Source organism: Punica granatum, chromosome 7 (assembly GCF_007655135.1).
Source record: "Punica granatum isolate Tunisia-2019 chromosome 7, ASM765513v2, whole genome shotgun sequence".
In the NCBI taxonomy this organism is placed as follows: Eukaryota; Viridiplantae; Streptophyta; class Magnoliopsida; order Myrtales; family Lythraceae; genus Punica; species Punica granatum.
This window is the reverse complement of record NC_045133.1, coordinates 27,927,819-27,947,882: the sequence shown is the minus strand read 5'-3', so window position 1 is coordinate 27,947,882 and position 20,064 is coordinate 27,927,819. Positions and strand designations below refer to the sequence as shown.

Sequence of the window (20,064 nt, the reverse complement as noted above, 5' to 3'; positions counted from 1 at the left end):
AAAATGTAAATATTGTGCCTTTATATGCTATTATCCAAAGGCCGTGTTACATTTGAGAAAAAATGCAAAAGTGGTGTATTTCTATACTATTTTTCAAAGATCGTGCTATATTTAGGAAAAAGTGTAAGATAATTAAGTCTTAAAATAAAATATGATGCACAAGGATTGAGATTATCAGGTGCAAATAATTGTTCAACAATCTAAAAATTAGTTTAATATAATATAAAACTTATTATTGTTTGAAATCCTTTGAAAAAAAATGTGAAATTTTAGTTTAAAATTAATAATAGATATACTACAATGAATCCGTGGGATACAATGCCAGTATTATATGATGAGGGGATATATTTCTCATTAGTTTATATAAGTTAGTTAAATTAATTACGCAACGCTTTAAGGAGCAGCATCAAGAGAGAGCGATTTTTACATAAATTCCGAAATATCTTTGAGAAACACTTTCACGCGTAATTCAAGAAGTTCTTTATTCACTTTGATTTGGATCTTGAGCATGCAGATATATGCACAAACACATGCGTATACAAGTTTGCTGCGATCTCGAGTAAGTACAAATGGAAGATACATATGACACTTTCCAGAATTGGATATTAATAAACATTGAAGACTAAACCTGATCAACATTATTAAATTATTGTCCAATGAGCTGGGTCCACACGACCTTTCGAGTAAAAAGAAAAAAAGAAAAAAGAAAAAAAGCTGTGTCCACGGCCTGAAGAATCCGAGTCAGATGGGCATATAAGCCATGTTGGTCCAACCTCCTAAATCTAGCGGTCCCAGTGTCTGGGGGAATACAATGCATGCGGCGAGGACGACATCCACTCATCTAGAGGGATATATATGACCATCGAATCATCCGAAAATTTACTTTCTAAATTGTTCATTATATATATATATATATATATATATATATAACCGATTATCCATAATATTATAGCGGAGAGTTTTGATTTGTTTCCTATATTGCATTATGTTTATTTATGCCCTAAGTTTACAAGTATATTGATTGCTCGACGTCAGATGAATCCAAGATGAGTTCTAATTGGATTCCATATGCGTGGCATGAGAATGAATAATTATGTACTGCCATGAAGAGATATCAACAGTGTACTAGTTTGTAGTTGCTAGCTAGCAAGGCGGCCGAGACACCATTGAGAGGGAAAACTCACGAGATTGGTTTTATTGCGGATTTTTTATGGATAGTTTCTTAGTTTTGGTCGAAAACTTTCATATATGACCTTGAAATCTATGTTCAAACCTTGAACTTCCCCGGAACACACGACAGCTTGAACGGTGGCATTCCAAAACTCCAAATGTAAATAACCGTATGACATTATTGATCCGTCTGTCATAGCTAGGGTGGATCAAGTACGTCTCGTTGAGTTAGTTTACTTATAATATGCTGTCGGGCTCGCAATATGGGCTCGGGGACACGGACCCATATTAGCCCGACAAGGAGCATCGGAGCATGTGTCTGGTCAGGAACACGTACATATTAATGCCAGATAAGCAATAGGCCGGTAACCGTACAAAGCATAACCGCGAGGGCAAAGAATGCCGGGCTGCCTGCCCGCTGAGCCTGACCTTCTTGATGCTCGGAAAGTCCCTGACCAGCCAGACCCATGCTCTTGTCGGGCTCACATTGGTACGTGTCCCCGAGCCCCCATATATTACGAGAATTAACTTATCAAAAAAGAAAAATCATAAAATTAATTGGAAAAATACTTTACATCTTCAGAAAAACAGACAATAAAAACATCAACCCAAACCACCCCCCAACCTACCCACCTACCAACGTCACATAGTTCTTCCTTTTCTCTTTATCTTTTTCAATATTTATGAAAAATCTAGGAATAATTGAAATGGTCCTCAAGAACATAGACAGTGAGGAGGGACAGAGGATACAACAAGTACGCCAAACCGGCTGTCCATAGAGGGAAGGTGGACCGGAAGCTTGCGATTATGCCGATGGCAGCACAGACTATTAGGACCACAAGAAACTCAGCCGAGAAATTCCAGGTCAAGCCCCGGGCATATATAAGGCACAGCAGGACACACAGCCCAGAGACATTGCTCATGAACACTCCTCCATATATCTGCACACAAGAGAACTCCCTCAGGTACAGTATATATATCGAGCACAATCCATTTCATACGCCGAAAAGTCTGCAGAATTTCTGGTATCCGGGATTTGGAACATATGCTCATCCGAAATGCCTCTGGTCGTAGTTGAACTGGCATTTGGGATGACAAAGTACTGCTCTGCATATGCCGGTCACGTTCATGCAGTATACGCCATAGGCCCCTCTCTCCTAAAGAGCGAGCATGCTCCTGCTCGGGCATGGGGCATAACATTTCTATGGCAAGGGAATCGATAATCTTTCAGAGTTTGCCTTAATATTGCAGACGAAATTCATGTTTTGCTCCACATATGCAATGATATTAAACATTCATACATATTGTTTTTCTGGATAAATACATGCTATATATATGGCCTGGAGACGAGTCTCCTTCGTTCCGAATTAATTAAAGTAGCTTGCGTATATTGACTAACTCTTTATTCTAGAATCAGAAACAAAGGCTAGTGAATGAAATGAACCTCAGAGAATGTGAGGGAAGTAGTCCTCGGCTTCTTTCTCCGTGCAGCTTTCATGGCAGCAGCTGCTCCTCTAGCATTTGTCGCCCATGGGACCAGAATGAATGAGATGAAGAAAGAAGGAGTGCTCACGGACGTTGAGAAGTGCTGCACGCTATGTATTAAAGGTTCTGCTAGAATGGCCAATATCGTGATTCCAAGCAGCAGCAGAGCAATCGACTTTGCCCATATCCACCATAGCTTAGCATCTCTGCTCTCTTTCTTGTCAAGTTCCACCAGCTTGTCAGTCTCCTCCCAAGCTTTCTGCATAATTAAACAATGCATGTCAACTGATTCACAGTTGGCAATGTCATTCGGAGAGGTTCAAACAAGAGTTAATTCGCTCACTTGGTAGAATTCATCGTGGGTTTCGCGTGACTCTGGAGTTTGAATTTCCTTGTTGGTTCCACTAGTGTCGAACCACCTGGCCAATCCAGTGACAAACTCTTCCTCGTCGATCACACGATCCCCACTTGTATCGAACATCTCAATAGTCTTAGCAACAGCTTCGTCTACTTCAATAGGAACTTTCCCGAACTTAACATTGACCATTATATCCTTTAGTTCAGCCTGTGAGATGCAGTTGTCTCCATCACGATCCATCTCTTCAAACAGTCTAGACAGCTCAAAGAACAGCAGTCTTGAGAACAAGCACAAAATGAAAACTACAAAACATAGTTGCTTGAAAGTCATGATTGAGAACTATTACCTTTTAATAGCTGGTAAATCGGGCGTGCCATCCTCTGCTAGAAGGGTCCCAACTGAACTTTGGCTCTCCATATGCGTTAACATGTCCGATACAAGATGCTTCTTTAGTTCGCGTTCTTCTTTCTTCTTCTGAATAAAAGGCTGAAATACCCGGTACAAGTCCCGGAATGATTGCTTCGAGTACAGTTCCCTATCCATTGCGGTCTTTGCCTGCTCGAGCCATTTAGTGAATCCTATCACGAACTCCTCTTTACCTATCATCTGATCACCATCGAGGTCAATTTCTCTAATGACTTCTTCTACTGCCCTGTCCCTGTTCATGTGAATGTGCTTGAACTTTATCTCAAGCAGCAGCTCCTTCAGCTCAGACTTCGAAATCCGGTCATCCTTGTCCTGGTCTATCTCTTCGAATAGCCTGCAAATGAAACAACTACAACTCATCATTAGAATATCAATTCCGAAAGTGATCAAGTTTGTTACATGAAGATTGCACCTCCTTATAGCATCAGTGTTTGGCGAACCGTCATCTGCGAGGAGTCTCTCTAAGGTGCGTTTTTGGACATGCTGTAAGATCCTCAGTATGAGTTGCTCATGTTTCACGTACTCCAGACTTCTCTTCTGAATCCAAGGCTCAAACATCTGCAACATTGGTGATGAAATTTATATGGATTATTCTCGCTCATTCAAAAGAAACATCTCAATCAGGACTTACAAATTTTTAAAACTGATTCATTCTTGCTCGGAATTTGACTAAACACACCTGATAAATGAAATACAGGATGAGCAAGACAACTGAAATAATGAGAGTGGAGAGAATCACAGCTCGTTGTTCAGAAGGTACTGGGAACACTTTCTCGAGTTGGATAATTGCGAACGGGATCACAGAGAATGCCATGATCCTAGCGGTGTAGCTAGTCTCCAGATCAGTTGTTACTCCTGAACCTGTAACTATAGACAGGCAATCAAAGTATTTGATAATGATCAATTGGAATGATTGGTTCCAATGGATCAAAAACTAGATGAAGGTGAGGTGCATTACTGTATATTACCTGTCAATAACGTCCATAGCTTTTTGATCCATAGTTCTACAGAATTTGAAGCTCGGGGAGACATGTGAGGCCCTGATTCCATCCCGCTGGAGAAGTCTCTGCTGCCAAGGACAATACAGGTTCCCCAAAGCAACGTTAACAGCAAAATGGATGATCCCGCCAATAAGCCTACTCCCGTAACTACGTACTCTTGAGCTGTTTCTTCACTGTTCAGAAGCCCGGAAGCTGTATTTATTGAGGCATTGAGAACCAGAGAAGGAAACAGCAGTAGGAAAAGATGACACTTATGAATGAATCAAGCATTGAAAATGTTACCTATGAGGATCAAGGACTCTGGAAGAGCACCGAGGACATGGAACGCACTGGCACCGAAAATACCGGGGCCAAGCAGCTTAAATATCTGCTCACTTCCTGAGGCAACATATGACTCCCCATGGAACAGCAGGTACTCATAAACCACTATCAGAAAAAGGTGACCCCACATGCTGTTTGAGCAAGGCAGGAATCCATACATCTGCTCACACACCGAACCGTCGTTAGACTCGTTACTAGCATTGGCACCTTTGGTTTCTGTCCGTCGTAGAGTGAGCAGCGAATCAGAAGATTGGTTAAGGCATAGGAGATCAGCTTTCTCAATACCATCCCGCACGAGGTGATTATTAGAACAGCCATGCCGTACTGGGCGAGCATTGACAGTCAATAGTAACAAAGCAGAGACTACGAGAATTGAGCCGGAAACTCCATGGATGCTCTTCATCTTCATCTCAGCCCCCCTGGTTAGAGGTTGCTTATGTTAATGGACAATTATGAGGAGATCATATAAGACTTACGTGTTTCAAATTGCCAGGTGGTCAGTTCAGGCCACTGGCGTGGGTTAGAATATTAGTGATAATGAGTTCTGCATATGAGATTAATGAAGTCAAAATTCAAGCAAAAACAAAGATTAGTTTAGTCAAGAAATTAATTTCTTTGTTTTTCAACCAAAAAAATATATATATTTCTTTGGTGGGTTTAGTATCATATAGAGTTGCATTTAATTGAATTATGTCGCATTTAGAAGGGGGGGAAAAAAAAGTAGGTTGCTTGTGGGAAAACACATTATATAAATTTTGGATAGCATTTTATCCACCATATCTAGCTGTCTATGTCGTTCATATTCAAGTGTTCGGTAGGAATCAAAACATTTCCTCGTCCTTTCCATGAGCTTAGATTTATTGGACTTGGATATACCAAGAGACTCAATCGGAGAATTGTATAGTTGAATTAGATTCATATGCACCAGAAATTCTACTGCCCTCCGAGAATTTCGCTCCTACACTGAGATCGTTGGATCTAAAAAGAGTCCAAAGGTGTTCCCTAAGGATGGATGGTCCTGGGAAAACCGTAAAAAAAATCCCGATATGTATAACTATACGACAATGAAGAGAGCCATATAGACTAGTGCAGATTCAACTTGGATACAGATAAAGTTCTTTGAAGGCAGGTTATACATGTACCATATATACAGGCCCAACTCATCTTATATAGATCACTTTTCAACTCACATTCAACTTTCATGTTCATTGATATATTTATATGCATGTTAGACTATCTACCTTCGTTCCATTTTCTCTTCGCACTTCCACCCATTACCGAGAATCCTTAGGCCCGTTTTCTCTAGCCTCAATCGGGTCCTTGGTTCCTTCTGGTGAAAAGTGGGACTTGAGACCGATCCAGCACTTGTAGTAATCAGGATCGATGGCAGGGGAATCAAGAGCCCAAGGGCAGACTCGCGGGATTAGGCATGACTCAAACATGAAGGCCATTGTATCAGTTAGTTTGTGCGGTCCTGCTTCGTTTCCCTGAGCAATTGTTGCCTGTGGAACAAGAGGTGATGTGTTAGGTGCCCATAGCAGTTAAAAGTTTTGAGGAATGAGGCTCCCCACCCCCCGAATACAAGATATTAAACGATGCGATAGAATATATAATAGATGTATTGAAGTCATGAAGGATATCAGATGGACTTCAACAGTGTATTTTTCATCTTATGTAGAAGTGACTATCATCAAACCTCTCCAACCAACGTCTGAGAAAAAAGATATCATCTCGAGTAGGGGATAGCTACACCTCCATCTATCACTCGTCAATGATGATTCTAAGATTCTTGTATTTGCAAGATTTGTACCTCATATGTTTTAGTATCGGGACCATGGGGAGTCATGCAGATGTGAAGGCTTGCACCGCCTGGGAGAAACCCATCAGCCTTTGCCTGAAACAGGACATTGCAGTTAGATAGATCAACCACAGCGAAGCATATCAAATTGGTACCTTTACAAAGACTAGAAAGTTAAGAAAAGACTAGCCATCTCAGCAAGGTTGCTTTTGTAACAGCTCTTAGGAAGGAGTACAATTTATAAATGAAGCTTATATGAATATTATTTACCTCATATCCACCATGAATCAGGCCCATAAATTCACTCATACAGTTGCGATGGTAATATGGGGGACGGAATGTATGCTCAGCAACCAACCATCTCGGAGGGAAGATGACAAAATCAAGCAAAGCAACACCAGGTTTCTCAGTTGGGGCGGTCAATACTGCACAATATATTGCATGGAGAGAATCAAACAGTTGACACAAACACGCCAGACGCATCTCAAGTCCATACGAGCTCAACCCATAAGAAGTATATACCAGTATTGATGGACGGATCACTGTGGTCGAACAAGACAGTGTTGTAGGGACAGAACTTGCTCAGATCATACTGCAGACAAACAGAGAGGATTGGAATCAGCCACTTATCATATTCATGCGTTGAATCGAAATGCAACCTCAAATGTACACTAATAACTAAAGGAAGAAAGAGGAAAATCAGTCTATTTTGATCAAACTGTTTGCAGAGCCAACCTTATATGGAACATAATTTCCATGCCAAGCAACAACATTGAAAGGAGAGAAGTCTTGCTTGGCCGTAAATAGCTCCCCGCCAAACTTTTGTATTATAGTGTACTCTGGACAGTGCCCCTCTTCGAACCAGGCGCCAGGAACCAGAAAATCCCTTGGCGCAGCAAGACCATTAGCACCTGGAGAAGACCAAAAGTATACACTTTATGACGGTTTCATCTCTGCAGTCAAGTCTTTCGATTAATATAATGCAAGGTTGATTACCTATGGGACCCAGATCGGGAAGCTGAAAATGGGTACCGAAAATCTCAGCGACATAACCACGTGATGGGCCATCCGGAAGGTCCACGGAGAAGCGAAATCCTTGAGGCAATACAACAACTTCACCCGGAGACACTTGTAGTCTTCCACATTCCGTAGTAATCCACAACCCTGTGCAACAGATTTAGAGCGTAAAACTTCCAACAACCATAAACAGAAGTAGCAACAGCAATTGATATAACAGGCAGGGCCGCACATGATAGAAAAGGAATGGTACTTCATAAAATGAAGTCCAACATATTTCTAATTCTGTTCATCTGTTCACAATGTTGAATTACACGGCAAGTTTAGTTCGACTGATCGGTCCATCCATGTCACAGTGTATCAGCAGCTGAAACAGAGGGACCAAGGATTGTGGCTGCAACTTACTTCCTTTCTGTGGAACAACAAGAAAGTCTCCGTCAGCGTTACAGAATGCGCAATCCTCCATTGATTTATTGGCGGCATACCTGACCCGGAAAAAAAAAAATTTGAGTTTGAAGAAGTTGATAGAAGAGACGAATTCGGTGAACTGGCAACGGAGCGCAGATTACATGTGAATAGCGAAACCATGCCGGAGATACGAACTTCCAGCTCCACAGATGGTGAATAAGCCATCAACGAAATCGGTAGGTGAATCGGGAACATCCACCGGCTTCCACCGCAGCTGAGTCGGAGTAGCAGAGCTTTTGGACTGATTGAACTCGCTCAACAGCTTACAGTCAGCCGGAACTCGAGGCTTGAACGGCTCATGAGTAACGGAAGGTTTGATCCGATAAAACCAGCTGCAGACCGATCATACATACATACAAAGATACATACAAAAGTCAAGGACTAGCCGTCATCTAGAAGTACGTAACACTAATTGCGATGGCCACTGGAGGGCATGATGAGCAGACGAAGTGAAGGAGGTAATTGAGCTTACGTGCGCTGGTTGAGCTTCCGGGGGGAGGTGAAGGAGGTGCCGGAAATCTGCTCGGCGTAGAGGCCGTAGGGACAGAGGAGGGGGCTGTTCTGGCCACCGGGGAGAGCTCCGGCGATCGCCTCCGACGAGAAGCTGTTGGCGAATCCGGAGAGGTAGGCCTCGTCGGAGGTGAAATCGGCGGTGGGGATCTGATTTCTGTCCTTTTCTGCCATAGCTCTATACTATCCTATTAAGTTGAGTAAAGCAAGCAACTTGAACTCGAAGACAGGCGGAGAAGCAAGAAATGGGGCTCTCCCCCGTATATTAAAGGGTAAGAATGTGGCCCATAGTGACGTGGTTATCCAATCGCTGCCGCCTTTTGATTCCATCCATGCCGTCAGTCATCTTTATAATATTTTCTTGATCAACCTTTTTTTTTTTTCCCCACTTTCTTTTTATCATTTTCATTCAGCGTTTTGTCCCTGACAAAATACATTAAATTTTTTTTTTGGTGAATACATTAAATTATTTGTTGGTAAGAGCATACAGTAAATTGTGTTTGTTAAAACTATATTGCATGTGCCGATCGACATAAATTCGTTCACAAAAATTGATCCAAATGGAATGGAAAATTCCTCCAAACTCCAGGGGGATATCTTAGGAAAACTATTTAAGAAGTTAGTGATATACTTAAAGAAAACTACTTAAGAAGGCACAAGCCCAGTTAATTAATATAATGATAGAAAAAAAAAGCTTTTTTTTTTAACCCACAAAATTACCATAATCGGAACTCCACTCCGATCTGTCAGACCACTCCTCAAAGACAAGAGTCAATATCTACCCATGGAGTCCATTATATTCAGGGAGGCGTTGAAAGGACGGGAAGAGATCAGATGATGCGGAGACTGCACTAGAGATCTACTTGCTCGAGGAAGAGGAAGAGGAAGATGGGAGCTTGGGAGGGAGCGAGGAAGCTTTCGCCACGGCGTGAGGGGCACGCCTGTGGAAGGTAGAGGTCGAAGGGGAAAGGGTCTGGTAAATTTACACCTTATTTGATTTTAGAGTTTATTTTTAAATTTATTTTATTTAACTCTATTTATCTTCAACAACACAATTATTATTTTTTATTATTTTCCTTCAATTTTTTTAACCTTTCAATTCAATATTTAATACTAAATTTACTAAATTATTCATTACTTTTTTACACTTTTTCTTATAATTTAATAACACAATCATTACAATTCAATTAAATATTTATACATATAAAGTTAGAATAGAGTCCAAACAGGCCTTTACGGTTTCTATGAATCGCTGTCTTCTCTCTCACTATGTCGTCTCCAGTATTATTATTATTAATTATAGGTGTAAAAATTGGTCTAACAATTAGATTATCTTTCGTTTATTATTTATATATGGGTTTTTCCTCGCCACCGTCAAAGCCCAAATTGACCATTCGAAGCCCAAACTTAAGGCCCATAATCTCAAGGCTGACATTTCGCGGAGGGAAGCAATCAAACAAACAGGGGGTTTACTTGGGCGCTCTCCGGTCGTCTCCGAGGAGCTGATCAAATCGAAGCCGAAATCTGACAGCTTCTTCTTCTTCTTCTTCTCTCTCTCTCTCTCTCGCTTGCTCCCAAAAACCCAGACTTGAGGTTGAAAGCTGAGCTCGTGGGAGCTGAGGAAAGATCTAGTTCAATGGCGGGCGGGTACAGAGCGGACGATGATTACGATTATCTCTTCAAAGTCGTGCTCATAGGCGACTCCGGCGTCGGCAAATCGAACCTGCTCTCGAGGTTCACGAGGAACGAGTTCAGCTTGGAGTCCAAATCCACAATCGGGGTCGAATTCGCCACCAGGAGCATCCGCGTCGATGATAAGGTCGTCAAGGCTCAGATTTGGGACACCGCCGGTCAAGAGAGGTTTTTGCATTCCCCTCCTCCTCGATTCTGCTTTGTCCATCTTCTTCTTCTGGTCTCTGCGCATTTCGTTTTATTGTGTCGTTCGCTTTGCGTCCATAAATGCGAGATTCAAGTAAATTGTCTGCTTGCGGATGTGGAATTCTGCTTTATTCTAGATGACTTGAATTCTGAGATCTACGGAGATTTTGATGCTTTCTCTGATTGAATGTGGATGAAAATTGATTCTTTACCCTTTCCCGGAGTTTCTCTTATAGCGATCTGGGTGTTTGAGCTCCAATGTCGTAATCATTGACGCTGAGAGACGCTTTAATTCGGTGTAGCTTTATTTGAATGTCAATCTATTGGAGTGGAGATGAGAGAGAAATGTTATAGATTAAGTTGAATTGCCAAGACAAGATTGTCTCTGATGATTGAACTATTTGAGGTTATGCTCGGTAAGTTTTGATGCTTCCTGCGCACCTGTTCTTCACTTTTTCTGGCCAATGACATGGATCTCATAGTAGAGTTGGACATTTGGCTTGTTTCGCCAGAATAGAAATTTGCGGTTTGCAAATCGTACATTCACCGGATTGCTGGTTTGAAATGAACAAATGGGGTTGAGCTGGGGTGAAGTTACTGTCAGTTTGACCCTGATATTTTTTTTTGGTTAACTGAGATACACTAGATAAGGAATGCTTTCCAAGTTATTTGAGGATCAACATTGATCTGGATGATTTATTTGTATTGATGTTCTGTAATTCTGAAATTCGTAATACTTACAAAACTTGAATAAGTCTGGCTGCACAAGACAAAGCTGTGTACTTCTGATGTTTGCCTCTTCTATTGATGGAATTATCTGAAGCTCAAGTTTCCATCTTATACGCATATCTGTACACACTCATCTTTCTCTTCCTTTGATGAAGATACCGAGCAATCACTAGTGCATACTACCGAGGAGCAGTCGGTGCCTTGCTTGTCTATGACGTGACCCGACATGTCACATTCGAGAATGTTGAGAGATGGTTGAAGGAGCTCCGTGATCACACCGACTCCAATATCGTGATAATGCTTGTTGGAAACAAGGCTGATCTCAGACACCTTCGTGCAGTCTCGACCGAGGACGCCACAGCCTTTGCTGAGAGAGAGAGCACCTTCTTCATGGAAACCTCTGCTCTCGAATCGATGAATGTTGAGAACGCGTTCACTGAAGTTCTCACCCAGATATACCGTGTCGTCAGTCGAAAAGCTCTCGATGCAGCTGATGATGCCGCTGCAGTCCCCAAGGGACAGACCATTAATGTCGGATCAAAGGATGATGTCTCAGCTGTGAAGAAAGCCAGTTGCTGTTCGGCTTGAGAGATCCCATCTCATCTACAAAGAAGAAAATTTCCACGGTTTTATGTGGAAATGAAAATCCAGTGCTTTTTACATCTGTTCAGGATAATCATAATCTTTCATAGGTGGACTATGTTTCAACTCTAGATGGCAACTCGGCTGTTTTTTAGGATTTTGGCCTCTGGTTTCGTTTCCATGGTATTTAATTTGCGACTTCTGGCCTGTATCATTTCATTGCTTTGCTGCACTATTCTCTGTTGTATTGGGTTGATCCAAATGAGGAAATTATGTCTCGGGACGAATTCAGAAGCTTGTATTTGATTGAATCCTTGAGGTCTGTGATCAATGTTGGGTGATGGGAACATAATGCGTCTATTAATTCAATCTGAGGTTTAAACTATAGAACAGCTTGGATCCTGATCTATCCCAGGTTTGTGCCCATGGAATAATCGGGTTGAGGTATGAGCTGCACCCACACTAATTTCCTGTAAAACGAAAGCTGGATGCCCGGCAAAGTAAATCAATGGACTTCGTAGACAGATAATGACGGTAAAAGACCCGGTATGTGAATTGAGCTTTCCCCATTGAGAACCTGCATATTCCAACCGGATTCCCGTTGCGATTCTTCAAGAGCAAACTAAGAATAGCTTATGCACATATAAAATCCTGCAATAATTCTGTCACGTCAGTCAATATCACATACTCATGAAGCATGATACCAAATAATGAAAATGAAAGATAAATCCCAGGTTGATCAACATGACTAACAGACATTATAAAAGCCGTCTGTACAAAGTCAGCCATTGGACATGGCAAATTGGTTCCAAGCTTATGGAAGCCAACAAATGAATAGTTAGCAGATTATGTATATCTACAAGTACAGAATTTTTTACATTACAATCCCAGAAACAGAGTATAGTTTTATCTTCTCCTCCCATTAAGCACAAAAGGAGAGGGAGAAAGAAAAAGAGAGTTCTTTTGGTGGGGAGGAGACTTAATGTTGGAAGTCTTGCATTATAGATCCTTCCAGTTTCCCGGCAAGGCTTCAGATTTGCAAATCGGGCAAACATTCTTCACCAAAAGCCACTTCTTCAAGCAATCGGCATGGTACTCATGCCCGCAGTCGAGCGTTCCTATCTTGTCTCGGTCCTCATAGGCATCCTATGAACATAAAAAACGAAAAAGTTACTATTGAGCATTGCCATCCAACAAGATTGATATTTCATGCAAAACCAAGGAAAACAAGAACTCTTGCTTGAGAAGGCGGTATGATCCTCTCTCTTAAACCATTACACAGCTTCTGATATGGGATCCATGATTTCTTACAAATTTATTACTTCCCGAATTTTTCAAGAAATGCAAAACGCACAGCCAGGCTGAGTTAAGAGAAACAGAAAGTTGTTTACCTGGCATATGATGCAAGAAGCTGCTTCCTGATCCTCACACGGCAATTCTTCCAAGTTGATAGATACCATAGAAGCCCAAGTTCTCGTCTTCAGCTGACTTGTGATTGTTTCTTCGGGTAGCCCAGTATTTACACTACCGATCAACTCTCCAAGAGCAAGGAGTTCCTGCAGTAAAATTCCAATGTTTCATGCAAAACAAATTTGCATGAGGAAAGATGAAGTCATATCTGCCTCAGATCCATAGCTTCTAGGACTTACCTCGTAGGACATATCCTCTATATCCAAACGCAAATCCCTATGATGATCGTAGTTCCCTACACCATAAGCCTCACCATAATCTATTATTGCATGTTCCTGAAAAAAGAACAAATGATATGAACATGAGAAAGATATAAGAACTGCAAATTAAATGCAATTGTAGATCAGAAGATTTTTACATCAACAGCCGAAACTCTAAAGTGGGGTCCGTTGTGGTGCCTCTCAGGAACTATGCCAGCACTGTAAGGCCACTGCATCCTAGTTGGCTCAAATGGGCCTGGATGAGAGACACTGCGAGATGGAGCTCTGTGAAATGATACCGGAGCTTGTGGGTGGAATGCCAGATTACCATTCCCCCCCCTGATCCCATGTACAGGATGTGAGGGATAAGGAAGATTGTAATGCTGAGGGTTGAAGTAAGGGAAATGGAGGAAATTGGTCGAACTTCTACTCCCATTAGCCTCGAGAGGTCCCTGAACACCCTGGTTCCCAACTTCCATGGGAACTCCATTGACATTGCTTGCTGAAAGAGAGAAAAGAGGAGCCTACATGATTTATCTTGCATGGCTAAATTAAAAGAAAATATTGACAATAAACTATTATTTTTACTTATGTCCTTTGACCACAAGATGAACACAAAAACTAATGGAAGTAAAATACACCTCAATCTACACAAGTTTACTAGGAATTGTCCACTCTCACTCAAATGAGACAAATGTGATAAGATGGAGAGTTCGAGATGAATTTGAAAGCACTTACCATTCATGAAGGGCATAACCAGTGGAGGAGGACTCCAACCTAGGGCACCTCCCTCAATAGAATTACTGCTTGATGGTTGGTCAAGCCAAAATGGACCCCCTTGCTGAAAAGACTGGCCACTACTATAAGTTCCCTGGGATAACGGATTACCATAATTATGTGTATGAGCAGAATTTATGCCAGAAACAGCCGATCTATTTCTCACACTTCTACTGGAACTCTCCTCCAAAGCAATGGAACGTTCACCCTCCCCATAACGAGGAAGCGTGTAAGATGTGACAGCATCCCTCAACCCCACTTCACTTGGATGTCTTGTCTCCATGGGACCCATGACAGATGAGCTGGTGCTTGTAGAGGCACTAGAGTAAGGATAATTATTCTCGGGCAAGCTCTCAACAGTCTTCCTCTTGTAAGAGCATCCAACACCATCCATAAAGTGGTTCCTTCCATAATCCTGATATGTTCCTCCATGTACTAAATAGTTCCCATATGAAGAGATTTGAGAACTGGAACCATAATTTACGGGAACAGGGGGCATCCTAGGAACAGAAGAAGCGCCCAAATCAAAATTTGCAGGAGGGTGAAAAGTGTTGTAATGGTTCATCCCATAAGGCACAGGATTGTCATAATGGTCAGGTAAGTGATGAAGATCAACGCTGCTACTGGCATTCCCAAATGGTACGTTGGGGTGATGAACATTTGTTGTGGACCCAAACAAGACACGAGGTTCTTGAGGGACATAGCTCGGGCCATCTATTTCCATTTCATCGATACATTGCCTGTTAAAAGGCATATTCCTTTGGTCCATACTGAATAATATCTAGATCCGCCAATGTTCCTTCTTTTGGACAGTCAAAGATGGAAGCCACAAAATAATATCAAAATTAGCTATATATTGGAGGACAAAAAATAATTGCAATAAATTGACATCTAAGTGATAGATATTGTAAACACTCATCAATGGTCTAATTGATCAAAAACTGCTACTGATAACATATGTCAGAGACTGGAAGATTCCACATGCCCATCCAGAAACAGGTTAGGCTATTGGCAATAACCAAAAATAGTCCTCAACCACTCCAGGAAATATCACATGCTCACAAAAGTAAATCAGAATCATAGTCAAAAGGTCAAATCAAACATCTGATAATCAGGTATTCATCAGATAAGGACAACATATTGGGGTTCCTGTTTGCTATCTATCACATGCAGAAAGCATAGCTTCTGCAGTGGCTAAAAGTGTAAGTATAACTGCATAGATCTTGCTCTCTCTTCTAATCTGATATCCATTCACAGGCCATTATAACCAGTGCTGATAAAGCTGCTAAATTTTGAAATACTCCTAAAACATGAGAACTTCTAATTCTCGATATAATCATGCTCCCCAGGACTAGGGCAGCATATTGTTGACGCAATTTCACATGACAGAATCACAATCAAGTACCACGATGTTAGAAACTATTATGCCATTTTATGAGCAACTCCAGTATAAGTTAATTCATATCAGAATTGCACAAACAACAACAGAAATCCTTCTAAGCAAGATACTGAAGCAAAAAGCAGAAGGATGGAGTTTTGCAAAGAGAATTCCTTCATCAAGTCATGACTCATGAGCACATCAGAACCTTCAAAAATCAAGAGGAGAAGACTTTGCTCGTGTAAAGAGGAAACCAAAAGAAAAAAAAGGAAAAAAAAAAAAAAAAAAAAAAAAGGAAGAACAAATAGCAAATGCAATCCGCAGTAAAAACATTTTCCGATCTTCCCGTGCATGCAAATCCATCCGAACTATGAAACTTTGGTAGAAATGCAACCCAATGAAACAAATGCATCCAGTCAAACTCTCTTATTGAACAAACTCCAGGCCCCGATGAGCATCAACAGGCAAAAGCTTCAGCATCTGCAGGACAATCGAAGCAAGGAGGAGCGCCACCTTCTTCAGGGGGAGCTCAATTTCACAAAGATATTGAATTTCAACCCAGCTGAACAATCAATTCCAGCCACACCCGCAAAATGTTTCGGCCCAAGAGTCCAAACTTTATCCGTTTTCTCCAATTTCCACACAAGGATTCTTCTCTTTGGAATAATTGGACAAGGATGAAGCATGCGTACCTTGTTATCATTAACCGATTAAGAGCTATATCAAGTCAGAGAACAACCACCAAGTGCTGGAACAGGACCTTCAAAGTTCCCGAATTTCTGCAAAAATTCCAAGTCAGGAAGAAACCCAGCATCACAATCCTAATCCACGAAATGGGTTCATCGGAGATTGCGATTACCTCACCAGCAACATGCTAAAAATCTCAAATTTACACCATCAACCCATCAAAATCGAAAGACAGAACCGATTGATTCAGCATGACAGAGGAAACAACAGCAACACCACACAGTCGGAGATGGGGAGATCAGAAACCTCTCATGCTCTCCGTTTGTTTTCCTGGGTTGTGAACAATTTGGCAAATTGTAGACGCCATGGACAGAGAGAGAAGAAAGGGAGAGAGAGAGAGAGAGAGAGAGAGAGAGAGAGAGAGTTAAAATGGGGGAGGAAGAGAGCCTAATAATGCAAGAGAAGAGGAAATAGGAAATAGAAATAGAAATTGCGTCTGATGCTGTATTCTGTCTTTTTAATTTTGGGCATCAAAGAGGAGAGAGCTTTCCCTCTTTAACCGTCCGTGGAATCATCGTCTCCCTCTTCCCCCCTTCATTCATCCATTCCGGCAGCTTCAGCTTCTTCACCAGTACACAACCTATACATCACCTCACCCTCCGTTTCCCCTTCCAAAAATCCCTTTAAAAAAAATAAAAATTATTCATTCACGGCGCCCCGGATGAACATGGGACTCTGTCGGGGTATTTGCATTTATGGCAGGCTTATTATTGTTTTTCTCGATTAAAAGATGCAACTTTCCTTTCCTTGGGCACGAAAGGGATAGGGAGAAAATCTGATGCAAATTTATGCTTTTTAGGCAAGCAATTTATATTTATATTTATTAATCTCAATATTATTACTTACTGTCCACGAAGAATAAATTAATACTATGGTAAAATTGAATTATATGGCACTTTTTGATAGGTAAATTTATTTATGGCACTTATGGGATCTCTTCTATGTCTTATCAAAAATGAAGAATAATAGAGCATACTTTACTATTTTGTAAATTGATGAAGAAATTGAGGGTTTCTTTTTCTCTTTTTTTTTCGGTCTCTTTGGATTTTTTACTTCTTATGTACTTTTTTTTTATTGGGAAAATTCCTGAATTTTCTCTACTTAAAATATCAGTTACTATCTTATCCATGTTTCCTGCCCACTAAATCCACGTTTTCTCTCAAATCTTCCCACCGACTACTCCACGAACACTCTCCCACTTTCATATTTTTCTTATTAAACTTCTTTTTCTTTCAAAAAAATTGTTATATTTGCATTATTAACAACAATGGAAGAAAAATAAAGAGAACTTTTTTAGTGGAAATTCGAAGGGGTTTGCATTATTAACTCCAAACTTGATTTTTCTAATTGATTTAATTGAAGTATTAACTCCAACCTTCCATTATTATATACATCTAAATGATTTTCCATGATAGAGTTTATTTATCTTCCCTCGTTCAAATTTTCTTTTGTCCTTTACTATTTATATACAAATTTATCTCGGACTACAAAATTTAAAGTTATCTTCCAATAAAACTTTATTTCTATTATTGTCATCCGTTTTGGCACTACGGAGATTTGCATAAACAATACTTTCCATAATATAGCTATCGACTTTCACCTTGCTCTATATCATAGAGTTGATTGGTTAACCATGACGAAATTTCTTCATTTTTGTTTAGGTAAGTTTTTTTTCCCCCCTCCTGGTGAATAGGTAAGGTATGTATTAGATAGGGAGGGGAGGAGCCTAATTAATTATTGCTGTTAGAGAAGTGTTTGGTTTTGCACATCAACACAAGAGACAAATTGAATCAAGGATAAAAGAAACGAAATGCCAAGAGCATGTTCTATCTGGCTATGTTTTGTGCTCTTTATTCGAACGGGGCCCGGTCCTCCTAGCCATTAAAAAAAAAAAAAAAAAAGCTCCTTTGTGGATTAAATGGTCATTTTCCGTGCCAAATTGGTTCGGTTCCATGTATTCGGCCTAAAGTAGCACATGTAACATCATCCGTATGTCCGATCCAAAGGAGTTGCACTGGCTAAGCAGGCATGCACATTATCCTTGCGATGCAAGGGGCATTGAGAATAAGATAAATGAGTTCAATCTTCGTAATCAAGAGTGCACAGAAATGAAGTGAGGAGGAAAGTTTTGGAGGATGAAAACTACATTTTAATGACAAAGGAGAAAAAGATTGAATCTGACAAATCTTAATGGGATGAAGAACCCTAATGATACGTCAAGGCATCTTCCTTCACCAGCTTTGGGGTTTGCTTGTACAGTTAGGATCCCATTCTCTTCGTGTACAATCTATCTATCTATCCTTTTATCTTTTTAGCTGCTGTATTCGCAAGGATGATCGATGGTATGGTTCATGGAACAACATTCTGAAGGTATTCCGAAGGATAGTTCCATCGTGTTCTTTAAGTTCAATCTTGAGTGTAAACCAATGTCTGTACCCATTAAGAAAAAAACAATTTCAAATCCTTCCCAAACCCATTAGTATTTTCAAAGAAAATTCCTAAACCCTTTCCCTTATTTTAACAGGTTCCCATTGGATACCCGCTTTTCGCCCGCTAGCAAAAATTGTAAAAAAAATAATAATTATTATATGGACTTATCATAACATTATACTTATATAAAATAGTCTAAAATAACAATAAGTATTCAAGTTCCATGGCTTATATTCTCATTGTAATCAGACATTCCCAAAATCAGTGCAAAAATTTCATAAATTTATGTTGGAATGATATATCCAAATGCTTAGACATTTTACAGACACATTGAGCTCCACTAATGAAGAGCATCAATATCAAGCTCATTAAGGAAGAACAAGCCAAATAGCTAAAGCTAAAGGAAAATTTAAAAAGCATTCTAAATGGAAAAAGGGAGAAATATATGTTTACTGCTCAGAGTGATAGATATAAAATAGAAACATTGAGATGTAAAAATTCTTTCAATAATAGAGTAGGTTATGAAAGGGTTTAAGATTTAAATAAGAAGTGAGATGATTTACCTCTCTTTTTTTTTTGAAACTCTTAATAGTATTTAGTAAAATTTTATAATAACAATAATGTCTACAAATATATCAATGAGTGGAAAAATATTGCTAAACTCTGTAAGCTTATTTATTTGAAGAATTATTTTACATATGATAATACAAATTAATCACGTACATAAGTATAATAAGTACGTGATTTAATTATATATGATAATACAAATTAATCACGTGCATAAGTACATACCAATGAAAAACTTGGAGAACGTATTCCTTCAGCATAAGGAAGTACCATGAATTATTCACTCTTGATTTAATTTTCCACTCTTCTTTTCATTTTGAGTGCAGTGAATTATTAAATTACTTAAGTTCTTCCTACGGCACAACGATAATGAATAAATAACTTCACAGTTTCTGTTATTTCATAATTCCTTTTAGGAATAAGCACAAAGACCTTATTTCCATTATGCTTAGTTTATTTTACATCAAGACTGTGCTCTTTTCTTTTAAATTGCCATATACTCATTTTTCTTTCTTTCTTTCTTTTTTATATAAGTATGCTCATTTTTTTCGATAATGAGGTATACTTATTTTTTTATTATTTATATTTATAAATTTTTTATTGAGTAAATTGTGTAAATATTAAATTTTTTTCATTTTTCTTATTCATCAATAAAAAATCATTATTTTTAGATTTTTTTTAATCTGATGAATATGGGTATTTATCGATTGACACAATATTATTACTTAATAATTATGGACCGAAATAAATAA

General features: G+C 39.8%; 4 protein-coding genes across 12 annotated transcripts; 1 reads left to right on the top strand and 3 right to left on the bottom strand.

The window, feature by feature from the left end:
• Window positions 1–1,542: 1,542 nt before the first annotated feature.
• LOC116214067 (sodium/calcium exchanger NCL2-like) lies at window positions 1,543–5,647 on the bottom strand. Of its 4 annotated transcripts, XM_031549318.1 has the most exons (8): window positions 4,723–5,647; window positions 4,408–4,632; window positions 4,119–4,306; window positions 3,852–3,997; window positions 3,360–3,773; window positions 2,999–3,266; window positions 2,615–2,914; window positions 1,543–2,111 (listed from the first exon to the last, which is right to left on the bottom strand). In XM_031549318.1, the coding sequence occupies exons 1-8, from the start codon at window positions 5,168–5,170 to the stop codon at window positions 1,863–1,865; spliced, it is 2,238 nt and encodes a 745-aa protein (XP_031405178.1). In that variant the 5' UTR covers window positions 5,171–5,647; the 3' UTR covers window positions 1,543–1,862. The 4 variants fall into 4 exon arrangements, with proteins under 4 accessions (XP_031405178.1, XP_031405176.1, XP_031405177.1 ...); XM_031549316.1 differs by having other exon boundaries at window positions 3,360–3,997; XM_031549317.1 differs by having other exon boundaries at window positions 3,360–3,997; window positions 4,119–4,300.
• A 161-nt stretch (window positions 5,648–5,808) lies between these two features.
• Window positions 5,809–8,804, bottom strand: LOC116214071 (homogentisate 1,2-dioxygenase). The gene is made up of 9 exons (XM_031549328.1): window positions 8,517–8,804; window positions 8,146–8,376; window positions 7,982–8,061; window positions 7,556–7,723; window positions 7,295–7,470; window positions 7,082–7,151; window positions 6,830–6,984; window positions 6,572–6,655; window positions 5,809–6,263 (listed from the first exon to the last, which is right to left on the bottom strand). Exons 1-9 carry the CDS (start codon window positions 8,726–8,728, stop codon window positions 6,036–6,038), a joined length of 1,404 nt encoding a protein of 467 aa, XP_031405188.1. The 5' UTR covers window positions 8,729–8,804; the 3' UTR covers window positions 5,809–6,035.
• Window positions 8,805–10,013: 1,209 nt separating this feature from the next.
• On the top strand, window positions 10,014–12,066 carry LOC116214072 (ras-related protein RABA1f). The gene is made up of 2 exons (XM_031549329.1): window positions 10,014–10,414; window positions 11,317–12,066. Exons 1-2 carry the CDS (start codon window positions 10,191–10,193, stop codon window positions 11,747–11,749), a joined length of 657 nt encoding a protein of 218 aa, XP_031405189.1. The 5' UTR covers window positions 10,014–10,190; the 3' UTR covers window positions 11,750–12,066.
• Window positions 12,067–12,454: 388 nt separating this feature from the next.
• On the bottom strand, window positions 12,455–16,990 carry LOC116214070 (probable E3 ubiquitin-protein ligase ZFP1). Of its 6 annotated transcripts, none has more exons than XM_031549322.1 (7): window positions 16,428–16,990; window positions 16,261–16,347; window positions 14,152–14,989; window positions 13,572–13,915; window positions 13,393–13,488; window positions 13,135–13,299; window positions 12,455–12,889 (listed from the first exon to the last, which is right to left on the bottom strand). In XM_031549322.1, exons 3-7 carry the CDS (start codon window positions 14,957–14,959, stop codon window positions 12,743–12,745), a joined length of 1,560 nt encoding a protein of 519 aa, XP_031405182.1. In that variant the 5' UTR covers window positions 14,960–14,989; window positions 16,261–16,347; window positions 16,428–16,990; the 3' UTR covers window positions 12,455–12,742. The 6 variants fall into 6 exon arrangements, with proteins under 6 accessions (XP_031405182.1, XP_031405186.1, XP_031405187.1 ...); XM_031549326.1 differs by having other exon boundaries at window positions 16,433–16,990; XM_031549327.1 differs by having other exon boundaries at window positions 16,562–16,990.
• Window positions 16,991–20,064: the final 3,074 nt, after the last annotated feature.